General features: G+C 40.0%; 1 protein-coding gene across 1 annotated transcript in view; it reads right to left on the bottom strand.

Annotated features, from left to right (window-relative positions):
- SLX4IP (SLX4 interacting protein) overlaps positions 1-18,110 on the bottom strand; it is a 210,782-nt gene that overhangs the window by 17,083 nt on the left and 175,589 nt on the right. Inside the window, exons 5-6 of the mRNA XM_053926902.1 lie at positions 10,791-10,868; positions 7,988-8,073 (exon numbers count right to left, since the gene is read on the bottom strand). Of these exons, the coding sequence (XP_053782877.1) occupies positions 7,988-8,073; positions 10,791-10,868 (164 nt within the window). The remainder of the gene's footprint in view (positions 1-7,987; positions 8,074-10,790; positions 10,869-18,110) is intronic.

The following is an 18,110-nucleotide window of genomic DNA, read 5'->3' as shown; positions in this document are numbered from 1 at the left end:
TGTATTGACTCAAAGGAACTGAAGCAAGAAGAGGTAAATAAAAAGGTGAGTGGTATCACATGAATTCCACTGTGCGCTGACGTCGTTTTCTCTAAAGGTAATTAACGATGGAGGATATTTGTACTGAGACAACAAAGAAAAAGCACTTGGTATAGGGACTGGCACCCAGTGAGTCTTCATGAGATGCCCATGAGGCAGACATGACCTTCCCCATTTCAGAGATGAGGAAACTGATGCCCTAGGAGGCTAAGTCATCTGCCCAATTCCCACCATGGGGGGCAAGTCTTTTGTTTCACTTGGGTTCTCTGGTACTGTGTCCCTTTTAATAGCACTCCCTTCTCGGCCTCCCTATGAAAGGATGGGTCCTCTAAGTGGAAGTGGAGCGCAGGCTGGCTAATGCTGCTGCCGCCTGTGTTAGTGGGTACTCTAGCTTTTTTAAAATAATTTTTAAAAAGTTTTGTTCTCTTCTGAATTGATGACTATACAATTGTATTATGTAGATCTAGGGAAGTACAAATAAATAGTTGCAAAGAATGTTAACCTGAAAATATCAGTGAAAAAAAATCAAGGAAGTTATTTAATAGGAAGTACGTATTTCACAGGGATTTTCCAGTTTATATTCACTTACCCTCAAAAACCTAAAAATAAATCCTGAACAACCTTAGGCCCCACAGTTGGGTCTCTAGTGCCATACAAATGTGACAAAATTTGGATGTTTCAAAAATTTGTAGGCTTGGGGCCAGCACTTCTTAAAAGTTTGGGAAGCTTACTGACCACTCAGAGAATTGAATGAAAGCTATTTAACTTTGACTAGAAAAACATAAAAATATATACACAACTTTTTTTCAGTTTTAGAGAATTCATGAATCATAGATTAATAATGCCTAGTTTAAAAGTAGAAAGAAAATATGTGTGAAAAATAGAGAGAAACTTACTGGAAATTGCCCCAGTGAGAACCAGCCTACCTGTGGGGGCTGGTAGTTTCCTCCTTGTTGGAAAATACCTTCCTCACAGAAGCCTGTAGTTGAACAATGCCAACATCTGCAGGAAGGCTGCCGGCCCTCCACTTAGGATGATAATCTTTCCCCTAACATCTCCTGTTGGCTGAGCATGTGGGCCTGGGAGGAAGAAGGTAGGTGAGTATGTAGTCCAGCTTCACAGGTTGTAGGACCAGCCAAAAGACGGCCCGTTGTGGCTCTGGTTGCTGGTGGGAAAGAGCTGTCAGAGCCAGAGAGAAGACATAACAGATGACTGTCTTATTTCAAAATTCTGTTCAGCGCTGGCCCTCTGCCCAGGGACGCAGAAGAAACAGCTCTTCCAATTTTCCTTGAACACAGACGGCAAGACCCCCTCATTCCAAAAACTCCAATCTCACTAGTCTGGGAACCTTACTGCATTTATGAGATGGTTTCCTTGGGAAAATAAGTACTGAATTCTAAATCATCTGTTCACTAATGAACTTTCCAAACATAATCCACTCGCATGTCAAACTCTGCTATCACTGTGGGTGTTCTGATGATCCTGTGTGCTTTTAGGAATTCGGGCCTGAGGAGTCTGCTGTCTCCAACCCCTATGTACCTTAGAGAAGTTAGTGGGTCCTTCCTCCAGAGCTGTATTTCAGTGTGAGTCTACTGGCAACTACTGGAAATAAAAGGCATTTTAGCTGGGTGGTCTCTGCTCTTCTTTCTCCTTCTCCTCTGGATGTTGGTGAATGGAATTGCCACTGAAGGCCACATGTTTATGCTTTTATTGTATCCCCTGGACTATTACATTCCATCACTGACTTGCTGGCTAAATGGGGGCTTATCATTGAACTTTTTGGTACTTCAGTTTTTATAGCTGCAAAATGAATCTGGGCTGGCAAGTGGAGACAAACAAAACATGAGGGTCCTGAGCCTCTTGGGAAAATATGTACAGATGAATATAATCAGGCATTCTTCTCATTTCTAGCAGGGAGGGAGAGATGAATAGCCATCTGCTAATCTGGTATTAATGCCATTTACATCAACTCCTCTTTGGATATGATGGAAATGGTGACAATAATAATACTGCATAAGTGCTTCAGAGTTTACGAGACATTTTTATATTCATTATCTCACTTGATCCCTAAGAAATGCTGGGAAGGCCTTACTTTTCCTTCTGCTTAACAAGTCAGGGGACCAATGCTCCAAGAAACCAAAGCATTTGTCATCCAGTGAGTGAGGGGAAAGGCAGTGGTCAAAGCAGGTCTTATACTTTGAAGTCTGATCTCTTTTCTACTTTTCTATTCCCCGCTGTGGTTTTCCTAGTTCAATCTATCATCTAAGTGGTCAGCAAAGGGGGATTAAAGGTCTCTGCGTGAGTAAAGGTGCATTATAGGGAGAAAAGCACAGAGGGCCCAGACCCATGTCATCCTATTCTAACTCACCAAAGGGCAGGTTGCTTTGAAACACTGGAGGGGAGACATGAACCATCTCATCTAGAAATCCTGTTAATCATTTGGGAGAATTTTATTATTAGAAAAAGAGAACACCACCTGAGGTTACTGTAACATAGAAGCAAAGGATAGTTAATCTTTAAAAAAGTGATTTCATCTGAGCAAAATATCTTCTTACCTTCTCTGTCAGAGTCCAGAAAACATTTTCTAGATAGACCAAGCCAACCAAGAAAACTTCATCCCCACCACCAGCATTTTCGTGAGGATCATCCACCTGCGAGTCCACATAGGGGCTGCGGGGGATGGTGGATGCTATAGTTCCCGTCCCTGTCCAAGGAAAACAGCTCACCTATAGGCCCTTCAGAGGGTCTGGCTAATTTGTCCCTTAACTCTCTGTTGACTGTGTGTTCTGGCCATGAGCACTGGCCACAGATGACTAGAAAAGGTAATGGCAGTTGGCACAGGGAGGTGGCAGGCAGGATGCTGAACATCAGTTCAGTCCTGCTGCCACGGGGGCAAAGGGATCTTGGTCTCTAGCGAGGCCTCCTTGTCCTGTGCACCCCAACAGTGAGGCCCCATTAGCACAGACAGGCTGCGCACGTCTATTTTCTTGAACCTAAAAACCATAATTAGCACAATATGGGTCAATATGCAGAATAAAAAGGAGCTCATATCACGAACTAAATTTCATAAAAATAGCAGAAGAAAATATTAGTACATATTTATCCAATTAAAAAAAAATGAAACACGAAGATCTCTAAGGCAGTCATCATTATGGAAAACATAAAATTGAGGACACAGACACCTAGCACACAACAATGTCACACAACTGAAAAGTAAACTTTAAATTCACAAAGTTCCTTTCCTTACAATGTAAGAAGTTTTTATACAGGAAGGAGTTTGCAAAATAGAAAAACACTCATAGAAAAATGGATACAAACGTCGAATTTATAAATGAATGAGGCCCTCGTTAAATACACACTGACCCCAGTTATCAAGCATGAAGTATGGAGGGGTAGAGACCAGATCACTAACAGAGGCTATCTTTGGGTCGGGAGTTGTGGATAGCTTGACTGTATTTGTACATATTTGGATTCTAAACCTTTCTGTACAATGAACATGCATGATTTTGGTAAGTAGTTATTAAGCAAAAAAACAAGTTCAGACACTGTGGGAAATGTGAAATACGGAAACGGCCTCCTCCCACTCAAGGAACATTTCCTAGTGCTACAGGCACCTCTTGTTTACGGCTCCCATGTAACTTACCACTGACATTGTTTAGGAAATACAGTAAGATGAGAAGAATGGATTCTTACGAAGCCTATATACATCATGAAAAACCTGGAAAAAACCATCCACTACTTACTTAACTTTTTTTCATACAAAAAGGAGTTCTTTTCCTACTTTATGTTTATATAAAAGTTGCCTTATGAAAGTTAAAAAATTCTCTCACCCGGGTATACAGGTTAGTGCATAGTCAAATTGTTCAGTAGTTTATTCCTTCTATTCTAAAAACGTATGGACTAAAATGTTTCCTTATGATTTCTATTTATCTTTCCTAAAATGCAATTGTACTGCATTTTTTAATCATCATTTAAAAATCTACAAGTTCTCTTTTGTGCAAAAATATTTAATGGGTTTCATTTAGCTATATTTTCATTGTTTCCTCTGATAGAAATTCAGTGTGAGAAAGGATTTTTGAAATAATTTGATATCCTTCCCCTTGACTGAGAGGAGAGCCACAGTCCACAGAGGTTCAATTACGCACAGCTGAGAAACACGAAAGCCAAGCTAAAAATAACCCACACGAGGGTAGTTTACTGCTTCTTCAGACTCATTTTCATTTCAATTTTATACTCATAAACTAGAATTCTTCAGCACTAAAAAGTAGTTTGACTTAAATGTTAAAGTTAGTGCTTCAGTATTGGCTCTTGTCAGGATATGCAGGTGACCCTGCGGGTGTGATGCTACACGAAGCTCTGTGTGGCGAGGGTACGTCTGTACCACCTTGACAGCTATTTTCACAGATTGGGCACAACACACAGGACCCTGAGTATCTACGTACAGACCCTCTGTCAGGTAGCGCGAGTACTAAATGTCATTTTTTTAATTTCCAAAAGAATAATAGACTTTATAAGTAAGATTAAGATTTAAGAGTAAGAGTAAGATTGCTTAGATTTGTAAGTAAGAAAGTAACTTAGAATTTTGCAATTTGCTTCTGAATGGCAGACAGGACCCAGTCGAACCACAATGGTGCCGAATAGATACATCTTGAAGAAAAAAAAGAGGCTGTACTTAAATTACATTTTTAGGTCACCAGGATAACATTTAGTGCCCTTGATCTGCCAAACTGGAAGTTCCTTGAAGGCAAGAGAACTTTCCTATTTTTCTTAGTTGTTCCAGGCCTACCAGAGCTCCTGGCATAGAGCCAGCACTCAGCAAATTACTGTCAAATGGTGACAGTAAGAACAGATGGGAAGGGTCTCAGGAGACTAGAAGGATTGGCTGCAACCAATACTCTGAGATAATAGCTTTATGCTGACCATGAAATGTCCAAGATATATACCTATACAGACTGTGTATGCACAATAAATTTATTACTTTGTAAAGGTTATTGCTTTGGTTATCACTGGTTATTTACTTTAATAGAAAATAGAAATAATAGGTAATTTTTAATTTCCCAAAGGCTCCTGGGCTTTGTATTTGAGAAAGAAGTTTCTACACAAGGACTTGGGTTTGTAAATATGAAAAAGAATACTGTTGGAGTAAAATATAGCTGTGTGAAATACAAATTTTATTTTATACTCTTCATATTTCTAAGGAAAAGGAGAGGAAAAAGAAATTAAAGGTAAAAACTTCCCAAATGACGACCCAACAGCACTTCTAGCAATAGGTCCAAAACTGAGGCTACAAGAGCTTCAAGATTTCTTATGAGAAACTGTAGTAAGAAAAATATTTTACAATGACTCATCTCATAATAATGCCCTTTCTTCCCAAAGTACACATCACAGTTCCCACATCCCTGGCACATGGGCACGCGGTGGAGAGCTATTGCAACATGAAGCATCTCTCTGCACCAATGGTCCTCAATGTCCCTGAAGGTGACAGACCTCCCTAGAGCTGCAGGGGGTCGGGGGAGGTAGGGCTGTGCCCATTCTGCACTCCTCCCCCCAGAGGGGGATTACTGCCTTTGTGCTGCTGGATCTGAACAGCAGTTCTTTTGTGCAGTCACCTTTTGAAGACTGAGGGGCTAAGTGCAGCTGGCTTCCCTGTGTACAGGCTGAAAGAATCCCCAGGCAGAGCGGTCCTGAATAGGCACTCCTAGATTTCTTCACCAACTGTCGCTTAGACAACTGAGGATCCAAAAAAAGGAAAAAAGAAAAAGATGAAGGAAAAGGAATATGCCACTCAAGGATACAGCACAAGTAAGGCGCCCAGGCTGCTGCTTAGGTACTGGCGTACTCCCTTGTCACTTCTGTGGGCAAGAGAAAGTTCAGTAAACAGTTACTGGAAAGTAACTGAAGTTTAAACTGTAGAACAATCTCCGAAACAGCTACTCAGGAAGCCAATCCCCCAGGCCTTGCCCAGTCAGATGGTCCTTGAGAGCTGGATATCACTGGGTTTGGGCATTTGAAATATATAAGGGAGTAAGAATGCCACCTCTAGGGCAGAAGGCAATGCTGGGAAGGAAGGATTGTTTATTGATTCCTAACTAGCTGAGACAGGAGGGCTCTGTAGAGGTCAAATACCAATGAAGATAAAGCTCCAAGACAATTGTGGTAGAAGGACTGCTTTGTTGTTGGCTCGATGGACTATTTGTAAGAGAGGGCCCTCTGCTTGACCCAGATATTTTACTATTGGTAGGGACAAGCTTGGGGAACTGGCAGGCTGGAGGCCTGTAAAGAGGGAAAACGTACAGGTGAGCAGGCCAAGGGGAAGGATGCACAAAGCCTGCATCCAGGGATCGAGCTGTTTAGTTGACTCCTGAATGGGAACCAGTATGAAGGGATGATCAGAGCTGGGGAATAAGGGCAGCTGAAGAGACAGAACCTGACCACATCTAAAGAGAATCACTCAAAAACAGTGAAAAGATCCTTATGATGTAATTGCATTCTTCTTATAAGCTAACTTGGTCATCTCTGATAGTGTTAACACTAAAAGTCAGAACATTCTGAAGATAAGAAAACTGAACTGGCTCACGTGAAGGGCTCACACTAGTCATAGTCAACTTCTAAGAATGAACATTCTTCACATTTAAGAAGCCCTTAAGATTATAGGATTTAAATGACAGCAGTTATAGAAAATTTACATCTGTATAAATACCAGTGCCCCTAAGGAGGATAGTATTTTATTTGCATTGGGATGTTGTAATTCACCCTTACTAATTTAAGATATTAAGTATTAATATTACATGTCATACAAGATCTAATTTTTTCTGTATTCTATCTGAAAGCAATACTACTTTCTAGTTAATTGTTTTCTTAAGGCACAGATCGATTTCTTCATTGCTTTGACTCACTTAAGCTATTATTACAATACATTATACTTGTTTGCCAACAGCATTACTACTTCAGTATTTATTTGCTCCAGATGAAGGCATCTAAATTTAAATACGAGTTCTCTGCTCCTTACTTTTTCAGGGTATCCATTCACCCTCATTGCCTCTAAAAGACTTTCCCTATGTATTTATTTAAGATGAGATAAGAAGCTGGTTTTAGACCATGTGAGCCAAATTTCAAATGGATTAAAAATAAACATAAGTGGTAAGTTAATATTCCCATAAATTATTTTAGAAGCATAATGTCATGCTTCATGTCCAAGTTTAATGTCTGGTACATTTTTCCCCTCATTGTTCAAGTTTTAAGACATATGTCCAGAGCATATGAAAAAAGTTTTGTACAAAGGTAAGTTCAAAAGACTGGACTGTGACTGCAGTAAGATAACACACATACACACAAGGAGACTCTCTTCAATGTATATGTTAAGCTTAAAAGACAAAGCTGTAAGCTGCAACATTACAGGAGTTTTCTGTATCTATTTGTCTGAATAGAGAACTCCAATGAAAGAGTAACAGGATGTGATGGAGCTTAAGACTTGCATGAGAAAAGACAGGAAGAAAACGAACCCTATCAGCTAAGAAGTAACACACTGGGGAAAAGTACTGGTTCTCATGAAAATGTCAGTGATTCACCATGGAATAAAATCCAAAAGCCACTGACCCCAATGAAAGCTTCCAGTGGAAACATGTGGATTTTGCTTCATTTCACTTACAGACTTTGCTTTATTTCATTTAAATCACACAATCACAGTTTTTGTAAAATGTTGCTTTCTCATTTAAAATTGATAGGAAAAACACTGCTGATAAAACTAAATTTTAAAGAGGTCTTAAAAAAAACCTATATCAATTAATCAATATTATCATGCAAAGTAGGTAGGATATTTTTGGTCCCTGAAGACATGTATTAAGTGCTCAGGAGTTAAGTGACAACAGAAGAAATTCTTTAAGAACATTTTTTTTTACAACAAATCAATAGTTAAGCAGATTTGTTTATAGAATTTTTTCATACATACCAATTCTTCATTCTGTCTTGAAAGATCATGACTGAACGAAAGCTGACTTACACAGACCACAAATCTGTCAGGGAATACACGAAGTTCTGTGTAAAACAAAGACAACCAATTACTAGGCATCCAAAACCTATGAACACAGAAATGCTTGGTGCCAGATTTTTGTTACGGCAGTAAGCATGTATGTATGAAACACATGTGTCCTCTCCCCACCTTTCGGTCTCTGTCACCTGTAGGATAGGGCAAGGACAAAACTCTAGGAAATGCAGGGGAGGCTGCAAATTGGTCCAGCTGAGCCCCTGGACCATTACATCACATGAAACCCCCAGACAGGGCCTTTGCAACCCTCCCTCTGTGTCAGTTTGCTGTTCTGTTCAGAACTCCCATCTGGGAAACGGGATCAATGCTGCTAATGTGAGTGCAGACTAAAATAGGAAGAGGAAGAATATTAGATAAAATCTGAAATTGTGACTTATGAACAGTCTTACTAGTTTGCCTATTGTATCTTTAGTCAACTGGTCTTAGAGAGGCCTCCAAAATGGAGGGCAAACTCTCAGTCTGAATCAGGCTATATAAACATGAGTTTCATTAATTAGGAATTAATGGTCAAACTATTAAGGAAGTAGTTACCTATACAACAGTAAAGATGATACAACTACACCACAGTCACTGTAATCTAATTATTACAACTTCTTAATGCAAAAGACTTCCGGGTGGGGAAGGCTGAATGTCACCTGTATCTCTACTTCTCTCATCTGTCTGTCCCTCCATCCGTCTGTGGGTCCATCCATCCATCCATCCATCCACCCAGCCTCTACCTGTCCCTGGAGTGATGTTAAGCTGTTGCTAACTGAGTATTTTCTGGGTGATTGGAGAGCGTCTTCTCCTCCCTTCTCTGTATTTCGTTGTATTGCTTGAATATTTTTGTAATACACATGTATCACATTTATGACAGAAATAAAGCCCTTTTGCTAAAAGACAAAACTTCCCTTTTAGATGTGACCATGTTTTTAAAGATACAATCAGAGAAGACAAGCCTTTTACATACATTGCACATTTCAAACAATGAATGACAATGTGAAGGCACTAAGGTCATAGCATATCTCAATCTGATGCACTTGGAAGCCAAGCATGAAGGTGTCAATTATGCAAAGATAGAACTTGATCACAGTTAACACCTTACACCACTTGGCTAGGTTAAATTATAGCAAAAACCTAATGAGTTGATGTTATAGTAACAGCTTTCTCTTTACCTCTCACCTGGACCACTGCTGTCTCCTTGGTGGTGGCCACCCTTCCCTATTCCAACCTATTCTGCTAAGCACAAGCAAGTTAACAGTTCTGAAAGTAGCTCCACTTAACCACGTTCAAGCCCCTATTGTGGCTCCTTACACACACCATACAAATCATAAAAGCCCTCCATGACTGGGACCTAACCTGTAGCTCTGGTCTTACCCCTACAAGTGCTCTTCATATAGAAACTCCTATTTCAGGGACCCTGAATATATACTTAAACTTTTGACCCCTCATGGATGTAATATTTGGTCAGGTGACCAGGAATGGACTTTGAGAAGCCAGAAAACCAAAATTATCAAAGCAGTTTGTATTTATTCATTAATTCTTAAACTATCTTACTGAGATAAGTGGTAAGCAGTCGGCTTCCCACTTTATGGAAGGAGAAACAGAGTCACAGAGTTCATTATTTGCCACTCACCCTCCTCCTCAATTATGACTAACACTGAAGTACAACTGTTGGTGGATCAGAATTAAAATTCAAAATGGTCAGTTTTATCAATTATTAGTGGATCAGAACCAGAATTCAAAGTTAATCCATTCTATCAAATAATTTCTCTGTTTTGTTCTTCGACTGCTTTCTCTGAAAAATAAGAATGATAGAATGTGGATTCTAAACTTTTTGGTGCTGGGTATTGTGTAAACAGAAAGTAACTTCTTTATCCCTTTAATTAGGTCACATCTGAGATTTGCATTACTTTAATATATAAATAAAGATTTAGGCAACAGAAACCTCTACCATGAAGAGTAGCTAGGCTGCATTTTAACAGATTCAGGTTAACTGGTTTACTTTACTAAGAGAACTAAGTGAACTGGAAGGCCCCCATTAAGAGAGTAATATATTCAAGTGACATGTAAAGTTAAAAAGTGCAGATAATTGTGCAGATTCCAAGAGCAAACCTCCATACAGTTAATTTTTAAAGTCCCTGTTTCATAGTTTATATAATAAAATCATCCAAGGAAGTTGAACTAGATTTTCTTTCCAATGCTCAGATCAACTAGGAGAACGATCATTAGCATCTGACTTTATTGTTGTTGGCTGGACATGTTTGACATCATTTCCTTAGTGGACATCTTGACTTAGGAAAATAAGGGGAAGCTGGCCTCACCACACACCTAGGAAAGGCTCTAACAACTCCAGGCTAGGAAAGCATTTTCTTGTGCACACACTTGCTCCATATCCCAGGGCCTCAGTGTGCACAGGCAACGATGAAGTGATGCATAGTTTCACTCCCCGTGAGTCACTCTGGAAGCTCAGTGAAAGTGCTGAGAGTGCAGAGAAGCAGCAGGAAAGCAAAGTGTAGTGTGACCCAGCTCACTGTTCTCAGGCAAGCAATAAACAGTGAAAATTAAAAAAGAAATAATCACAAGTGTTTGGAAATACTTTTACTTAGTACTTCAATTTCATGAAGGCAATGGAGTAGGTAGGAATCTTCATTCCTTAATTTTCTTCCCTCTCGAGGGAAAGCTAATTGTGCAAAATGTCTGATAGCCCAAGAAATCAGTTTCTTACCAGGATTCTGTGAACCTCCAAAGCAGCGAAGGCGTATACCTCTCTTGAGGAAATAGGCTGTGATTTGAAAGCCATAACCTGTACAGTAAAAGAGGACATCATCAGGTTACAAGCTTGTTTGCCACTGAATCCCACGGGCCAAGCCCAGTGCCTGCTATCCAGTATGCATTCAATAATTATTTAGCTAATGAAAGAGTGCAAGAATCAATAGAGGGCCTCGCCTAAGAGGAAGGGGTGAAAATTACAATCTTGGCTCTTCTAGGAGGCCTGGCCATAGCAGCTGGGATGGTCCCTACTGCCTGAAGTGGCTCAGTCGCTTCATTGGTAAAATATAATAAATGAGGAGGCCTGACAGGCCTAAAAACCAGGAACTTCATATGGGGTCATTAATTTAGGCTAAGTTGCTCTATAGATCTTGGCCACCTTTTGATACTCATTACTTATGAGCTTACAAAAGAATCACTTAATACCTATAAATAAGTCATTCTAATTCAAGTACAGCAAAGCCTTTATAAGAAGGAGATGGAAAAAAAAAAGAGCCCCCCCAAAAAAAAAGAAAGAAAAAAAATCCTTCAATTCATGAGAATAACAATGAAAAGGACCAAGAGCACCAAGCACTGGCAAGAATGTGGGCAAAGGAGAATTCTCATACCCTGCTGACAGAAGTACAAATTGGTACAGCCACTTTTAAAATATGCTTCACTATCTGAAGTGGAACTTAAGTGCGAATATACAGGTGGTCATAGTAACACTTTTCACAACAGTCCCAATCTGGAACCAATGCAAATATCCACCAATAGAATGTTTTTTTATTTAAAAAAAAAAAAAAAGGCGGGGGTGGGGAGAGTCAGTCACATAGTGAAATACTACGCTGCCCCTAAAAACGAACGAGCTGAAACTATTGGCCATATCAGAAACAAATCTCACAAACACAATGTTGAATGAAAGAAGCTTAAATTCCATCTATGAAAATGGACATATTACCATTCATCTTACAGAGTGGCAACAGAATTTCAGATGATTCACAGAAAATACCAGCTGAATTCCTTCCTTTCTCCCTCCCTCCACTTCCAGCCCCCTCTAGGTAAAAATTACTCTTGTTTGATGACTTTCCTGAAAAGATGAAATAAAAGTATTCCTATTAACATGGTTAAGTACTTGGTGGAAGAACCAGAAGTCAAAGGCATGCAATAGAGGGGTGAGGGTCTCCAAGTTCTAAAGTAACCTCAGAGACAGTATTTTATCCATGAAGTTGGAGAAGCCAACAGTTGCAAGAGGTAGTCTCCAGGAACCTTAAGAATCTTCAAAGTCCATGACTATGAGTTTTTTGAAAAAACTTGTATATAAAGAACACAAAGAAGTTTCTACTTTTACATTCGCTATTCTTTTAACACTCCTGTAAAAAGATCTAGAGCAGCAGTGACCACAGACTTAATGTCCTGTCTAAGTAAGTACAGATCTGACAGCACAATTGCTTTAATCATAGGGGTTGAGAAATAATAGCCACATCTATGATAGGATAATCTCCAGATTAACTGAGTTGAATTTTCTCCTAACACACTTGAAATAGATTACATTTTGGTTATGTGTTTCCTCTGCTTAACATGTCAAAATATGCACACCTGTAGCATTATTCTGAGTGCTTCTAAACAAATACTTCATTCTTCAGGTCACTGAGAGTGAAGACGTGACTTCCACATCAGTTTATTTGTCCTACCATAGAGGGGAGAAAAACTATAGGAGAGAAGTCCTTTACAATTTGGGATTCACAAACATACACAGGAAATTTTAAAGCAATTAAAAAAATAATGATTTATAATGTGAGTCTTCCAAAGAACTGCACAACAACAACAAAAAGCCACATCTAAGTCACTCTGCCTTTGTTGGCAGATCGCACTTCACAAGATTCGGATGACATGTTTGAAATGTCAAAAATCTTCCCTGTACCAAATCTCAAGCAATAAATATTATTATTAGGAAGAGGTTAAATCTAAAGTTGACTGTGAAAGCTACAGCTCTGAGTTCAGTAAGCCTGGTATCTGGAGATACCACTTGAGTGATAGCTAAATCCTACTTGATTGGCTAGAGAATAAATCTCAATATGACACCTTTCCCTATAGAAAAATAAAGCACTATAAGGAAAATTCTAACTAAATGATTTATTACTGGAATCACTAAGAGAAATGAATTTATTAAAACCTTTTCCTCTATACTCCTCACCCTCAGGATGGGATTAAGTTAAAAAGAATCATTCCTAAATTTGTCTTGTTTTAGTTTCAATGGAAAACTCTGCCTAAGGGCACCTACAAGAAAAATGGCAAGTTTAACACGTAAAAAAAAAATTTGCACCTGCTTATTACAAATTCCACTGGCCATAGGAAAGTTTACTGTTTAAAGAGAAACTTAAGGAGAGATTAAACACAACAGGTACTTGTACCAGTTCTTATGGCAAACTGATTTTGACATAAGAGCAAAAAAAAAAAAAAAATCATTGTTGATGAAAAATCACTGCTGATGGAATCCTTAGGGAGAGGTATTTCGTTTATTCATAGATAACAGGCAATAATAAAGACTACGTTCTTATCTTTGCTCTTTAATGAAAGCGGTATCACAGAGTTCAGCAAGCCACTGAGATTTTGTACTTATCCAGGGCTAAAGCAAAGCTCCACTATTCTCTACAGCTAAAGAGCTACTTGGCAAAGAATCCAGGAGGCCCTTTGCTTTCCCTTCTAGGGGCACCAGCTCCTGGCTTGCTACACCGGTGTTCTAAATGCACAGATCTCCTGTTAGTAGAAGGTTGGAGCAGATAGCAGTGGTTTGGGGGAGGTGGGGAGCAAGATGAAAAATCATAAAACGATAACCTTTTCATTTGAAAACTACTTGACAATGGCATTCCAAATTTTTTAGACACTTGTAAATCATATTTAAGTGTGCCCATTTTCTTGCTAGTTCCTGTGGTCCTCCTGAATCGGAAGACTGTCTTTAGGCAGAAGAGACTGGGCAGTTAGAGGAAGGGCAGCTTTGTGGTGGAAGCATCGTTCTACCAGGAGTCTTCAGGTATGTACATTTCAAGAAATAATTTGTATTCCTGCACTTATGTTACAAGACGTCCAGTACAAGTAAGAGTCCATTTTTCCCCCTGGCCTCTAAGCAGCCCCATAAGTTTCCACTCCCTATGCCTCCTGCATTCTGTAATTTGCAAAGAGCTGCTTCTCTCTACCTTGCTACAATCTCCCAACCCACAATGAAGCCCAAAATGACCTGTTACCACATTAACTTTCTTCTGGCTCACCTGGTTATTCATCAAAGAACATTAATCTCCAAGAAAGAAAGGGGGGGAGTAGTCAGTAACATTTATGAGGGGAAGAAAGGGTGGTTCATGTATAAGGACAAATGAGAGTTCTGCATATTTTTATTTTCTATTCTAAAATAAAATGCTCCAAAATAGCTTTATTAGAATCTCAGAGACTTTGTGAACAGAAAGGGAAAACCGACAATAGCAACATAATCAAATATGAGTTGAAGAAATTCCATCCTGGCTTTGCAAGGCAGTAGATTAGTTTTTAAGTCATACTGTGCTCCAATAAGTAATACTTTTTAAGGGAGTGGTCATTTATTGGGATTGTTTTATTTCATAGTCCCAAGACACTGCGAGCAAATAGCCAACATGCAGAGTTTACTGTAAAACTACCCAGCCTCACTTGTTTTCCAGGGGACTCACGGCCAAGGTCTTCCCCCAGGCTGCCAAGGGGAGTTTGTGGTATGGTGGAAAGCCCTTACCTATGGCTATTATGAGACCATTCACAGGGAGCCTGGGAAAATGCTTCTCCGTGACCTGGCAGGTAAGTACCACTTCATAGCGGGCTCTATCCATCACTACATGGCACTTTTCCCAAAACATAAGGCAGGTTCAGGAAGACTTCTCTCTATGAGGTGACTTCTTCATTAGTATCATCATTCACAATCATGAAAAATTTCAAATATCCAGGAAAATAGTGTGAAGAACACTCCAAACTCACCATCTAAACCCAATAATGGATAATATTTTGTCATATTTCATATACACATTTAGTAAACCATTTCAAGATAATTAGACATGACACTTTACTCTTAAATATGGAATCACGGACTCCCAAACAATAAGGACATTCTCCTACAACACCTACATCATCAAAATTCTGCAATCACAACTGACTATGACATTACTGTTCAATCAAATAACTAGTCATATTCAAATTTCTCAAACTATGCCCAAAATGTATATCGCTGATTTTTCTCCTGAACTGGGATCAAGCCGAAGACTGTGCAATGCATTTGGTTATGTCTCTTACACCCTCTGTGGTGTAGAATAATCTCCCTGTCCATGTTTTCTTCCCCAGAACTCTGATTTTTTCAAGATGATGAATGAATCCCCCACCCAATTCAGGGTTTAAGTAGATATTTTTTAAATCTCAGTTGCCTAAATAAAAATTTTCGACCTGCACACTCTTTTTGAATGCCAGTCATTTATTAATTTTGATGACTTGTTTAGCTGCTGCAGGAAAATATAGGTTCAGGCTGAAACTATAATTATAACTCAAAGCCTGGAACATAGAAGATTTGAAGACTTAGTTCTAAAAATGATGTCAAAGAATCAACTCTTAAATTTACAGATACTTAAGTTTTCAGCAAAGGTAAGCTTACCTAAGCAGTTGGATAGTGGTCTCATACTTGTGTTAAGAAAGGGTACTTGGCGGCAATCAGATGACTATGTGCTGCCCTCGAAGCAGCTTGGCGCATGCAGGCTGCATGCCAGCCTGTTTGGACTGTGACTGTTTCCAGTCTGAGGTCATGAGTCAGTTCTCATTCTCCATCTTAAGATCTGGGTGAGGTTTAATAAGAGGGCAGGATGGAAGGAGATGATATCTACCAACTACTGAAAACGTCTTACATGCTACACTAACTAGACCGGATACATATGAAGTACTTAAAAGATGGAGTGTTTTAAAGCTATTTCGTTCAGGAAAAATGAAGTTATAACTCATTACTTTTGGAACTGTGTCTACTAGGAAAGTTATACCTGTCTTTATTAGGAGGTCAAGGGTAAAGATGACAAGTTTAGAACATAAAGAAAGGCTAATGGTGAGAGAGAACTTTTGAAAAAGCCTTGATAGGGCCCTCTGACACATATGTCGGCCCACGTGTGACCTTCACAATTCCTGGTGATGAGTGGTGTTGGAGAAGAGGAGCTTGTTCTATGGGAACCAAAAAACAAAAGTCCTGTCATAAGTTTAAGAACACACACACAGGATCCCAGTATAAGACCACAATTGGGAAACAGTATGGGTGGCTAAGTGGGATATTTGGTCCTGGGCTAAAAATTTCACTTATTACCCAAAACATTCAGAGATTCCAAAAAGGTTCCCTTGAGATAACATTTCATGTCCTTAAATAAAGACAGTACTGGATTCTGAGTCACAGTGAAGCTATGTCTATTCGATGCCAAAACAAATGGGGCAAACTGGTTAGCTCCATGTTAAAAAAATAAAAAACTATAAACAAAATAATTACTTGAGGCCAAATTTACTTAGAAAAAAACCATATTTTCTGCCTGTTGCTTCACGGACTTTGTATGTAACACCACTGAACATGTGCTATTAATTTTATTATCTATAGAATCCATCACAGATTGTTAACAAAGAATGAGAAAGCAGCTGTTTTCAAGGATGCAGTCTTGAGAGAGCATTTGTCATGGAGGACTCTAGAAGGTATACACAGCTGAATCCAGTATCTGAGAAAATCCAGATGTCACGCTATGTGGCAGCCATATGGAGAGTTCCAGACTTCCCGTCAAGATGGAGGCATAGGTAAACACAGCTCGCCTCCGCACACAACCACGTCAAAACTACAACTAAAATATATAAAAACCATCACTCAGAATCATCAGAAATTGAGTTAAATGGAAGTCTGACAATTAGGAAACTGAAAAAAAAGCACATCCATCCAGACTGGTAGGAGATGCAGAGACATGGAGACATGGAACAGGCTGGACCCATATATACATATAGTAGATAAAAATTTGGTAGGGATATCTCAGAAGCAAGGGGTCCCAGCCCCACAGAAGCCCCCAGCAGAGGGTTCCAATGCCAGGGAGATAAGCCCCCATAACTTTTGGCTATAAAAACCAGTGGAGATCGAGTTGGTGGAAGAAATTAGTGGATTCCCAAGCAGTTCCTCTTAAAGGGCCCAAACATGGACTTACTCACTCTCTCTGAGCTCCAGCACCGGGTAAGTAGCTTGAAAGGCACCAGTGGCATACTGGGAAAAACTAAAGTATTCTGGTATCAGGGCAAGAGTTGAGGAGAAAAGTTTTCTCCCAGAAAGAAAGATGGGGAGAAGCCATTGTTCCTTTTCTGGATCTTCTTCCCACAGATCTGGCAGGTGGGTACCATATCGGAGACTCCATCTGCCTGCCACACATAGTTAGCCCTGCTTTGGTATATCCTGAGGCTCCATCCCACCCAAATTATATGCCCATCCAAGCTGATAACAGTCGTTTTCCTTATGAATGTCTTGTCTCAGCTCAGGCTTCACACCTTCCTAAATCCTCTCAAACACGCAATAGCTGGCTACAGTGAGTCCTCAGCCCCCACACCTCTTGCTAAGTGGCCCCAGGCCCGGCACTAGTAGCAACCGGCCCTAGATCACAACTTGGTTTTGCTTGGGGACCTCCAAGCCCAGTACAAGTAGCAGCAATCTGCAGATTTCTTTGTAGCTCATGCTAGGTGGCCTTGGACAGAACATAGGTGGTGGCTGACCTTGGCTGGCACCACCTGGGAAACACCGAGCCTGCACACCCAGTGCAGTTACAGACGATGTCAGAACACCACCACCCTGCCCATGCACAGCTGATCCTCCATGGAGGGTGGTGGTCAATGGTCACAGCCAATCCTTGCAGCTGACTGGCCCATTGATCTGCCAACAACAATCACGGCTCAACTATAAGATGAGGGTGTACTCAGCACACACGAAGGATACAAGTACCTCAAGTACCCAGCTTGGATGATAGGAGATGCTGTGCCCCTGGTCCCTACAGGACAGCTACTACATTAGGCTACACTACCAAGACAGGCAGTCATAGCAGCTCTACCTAATACATAGAAACAAACGCAGGGAGGCTGCTAAAATGAGGAGACAAAGAAACATGGCCAAAATGAAAGAACAGAACAAAACTCCAGAAAAAGAACCAAATAAAATGGAGATACACAAGCTACAGATGCAGAGTTCAAAACACTGGTTACAAGGATACTCAAGGAACTTAGTGAGGACCTCAACAGCATA

This window comes from Desmodus rotundus, chromosome 6, assembly GCF_022682495.2.
Source record: "Desmodus rotundus isolate HL8 chromosome 6, HLdesRot8A.1, whole genome shotgun sequence".
NCBI lineage: Eukaryota > Metazoa > Chordata > Mammalia > Chiroptera > Phyllostomidae > Desmodus > Desmodus rotundus.
The sequence above is the reverse complement of the archived record's forward strand: the minus strand, read 5'-3'. Positions and strand labels throughout refer to the sequence as shown.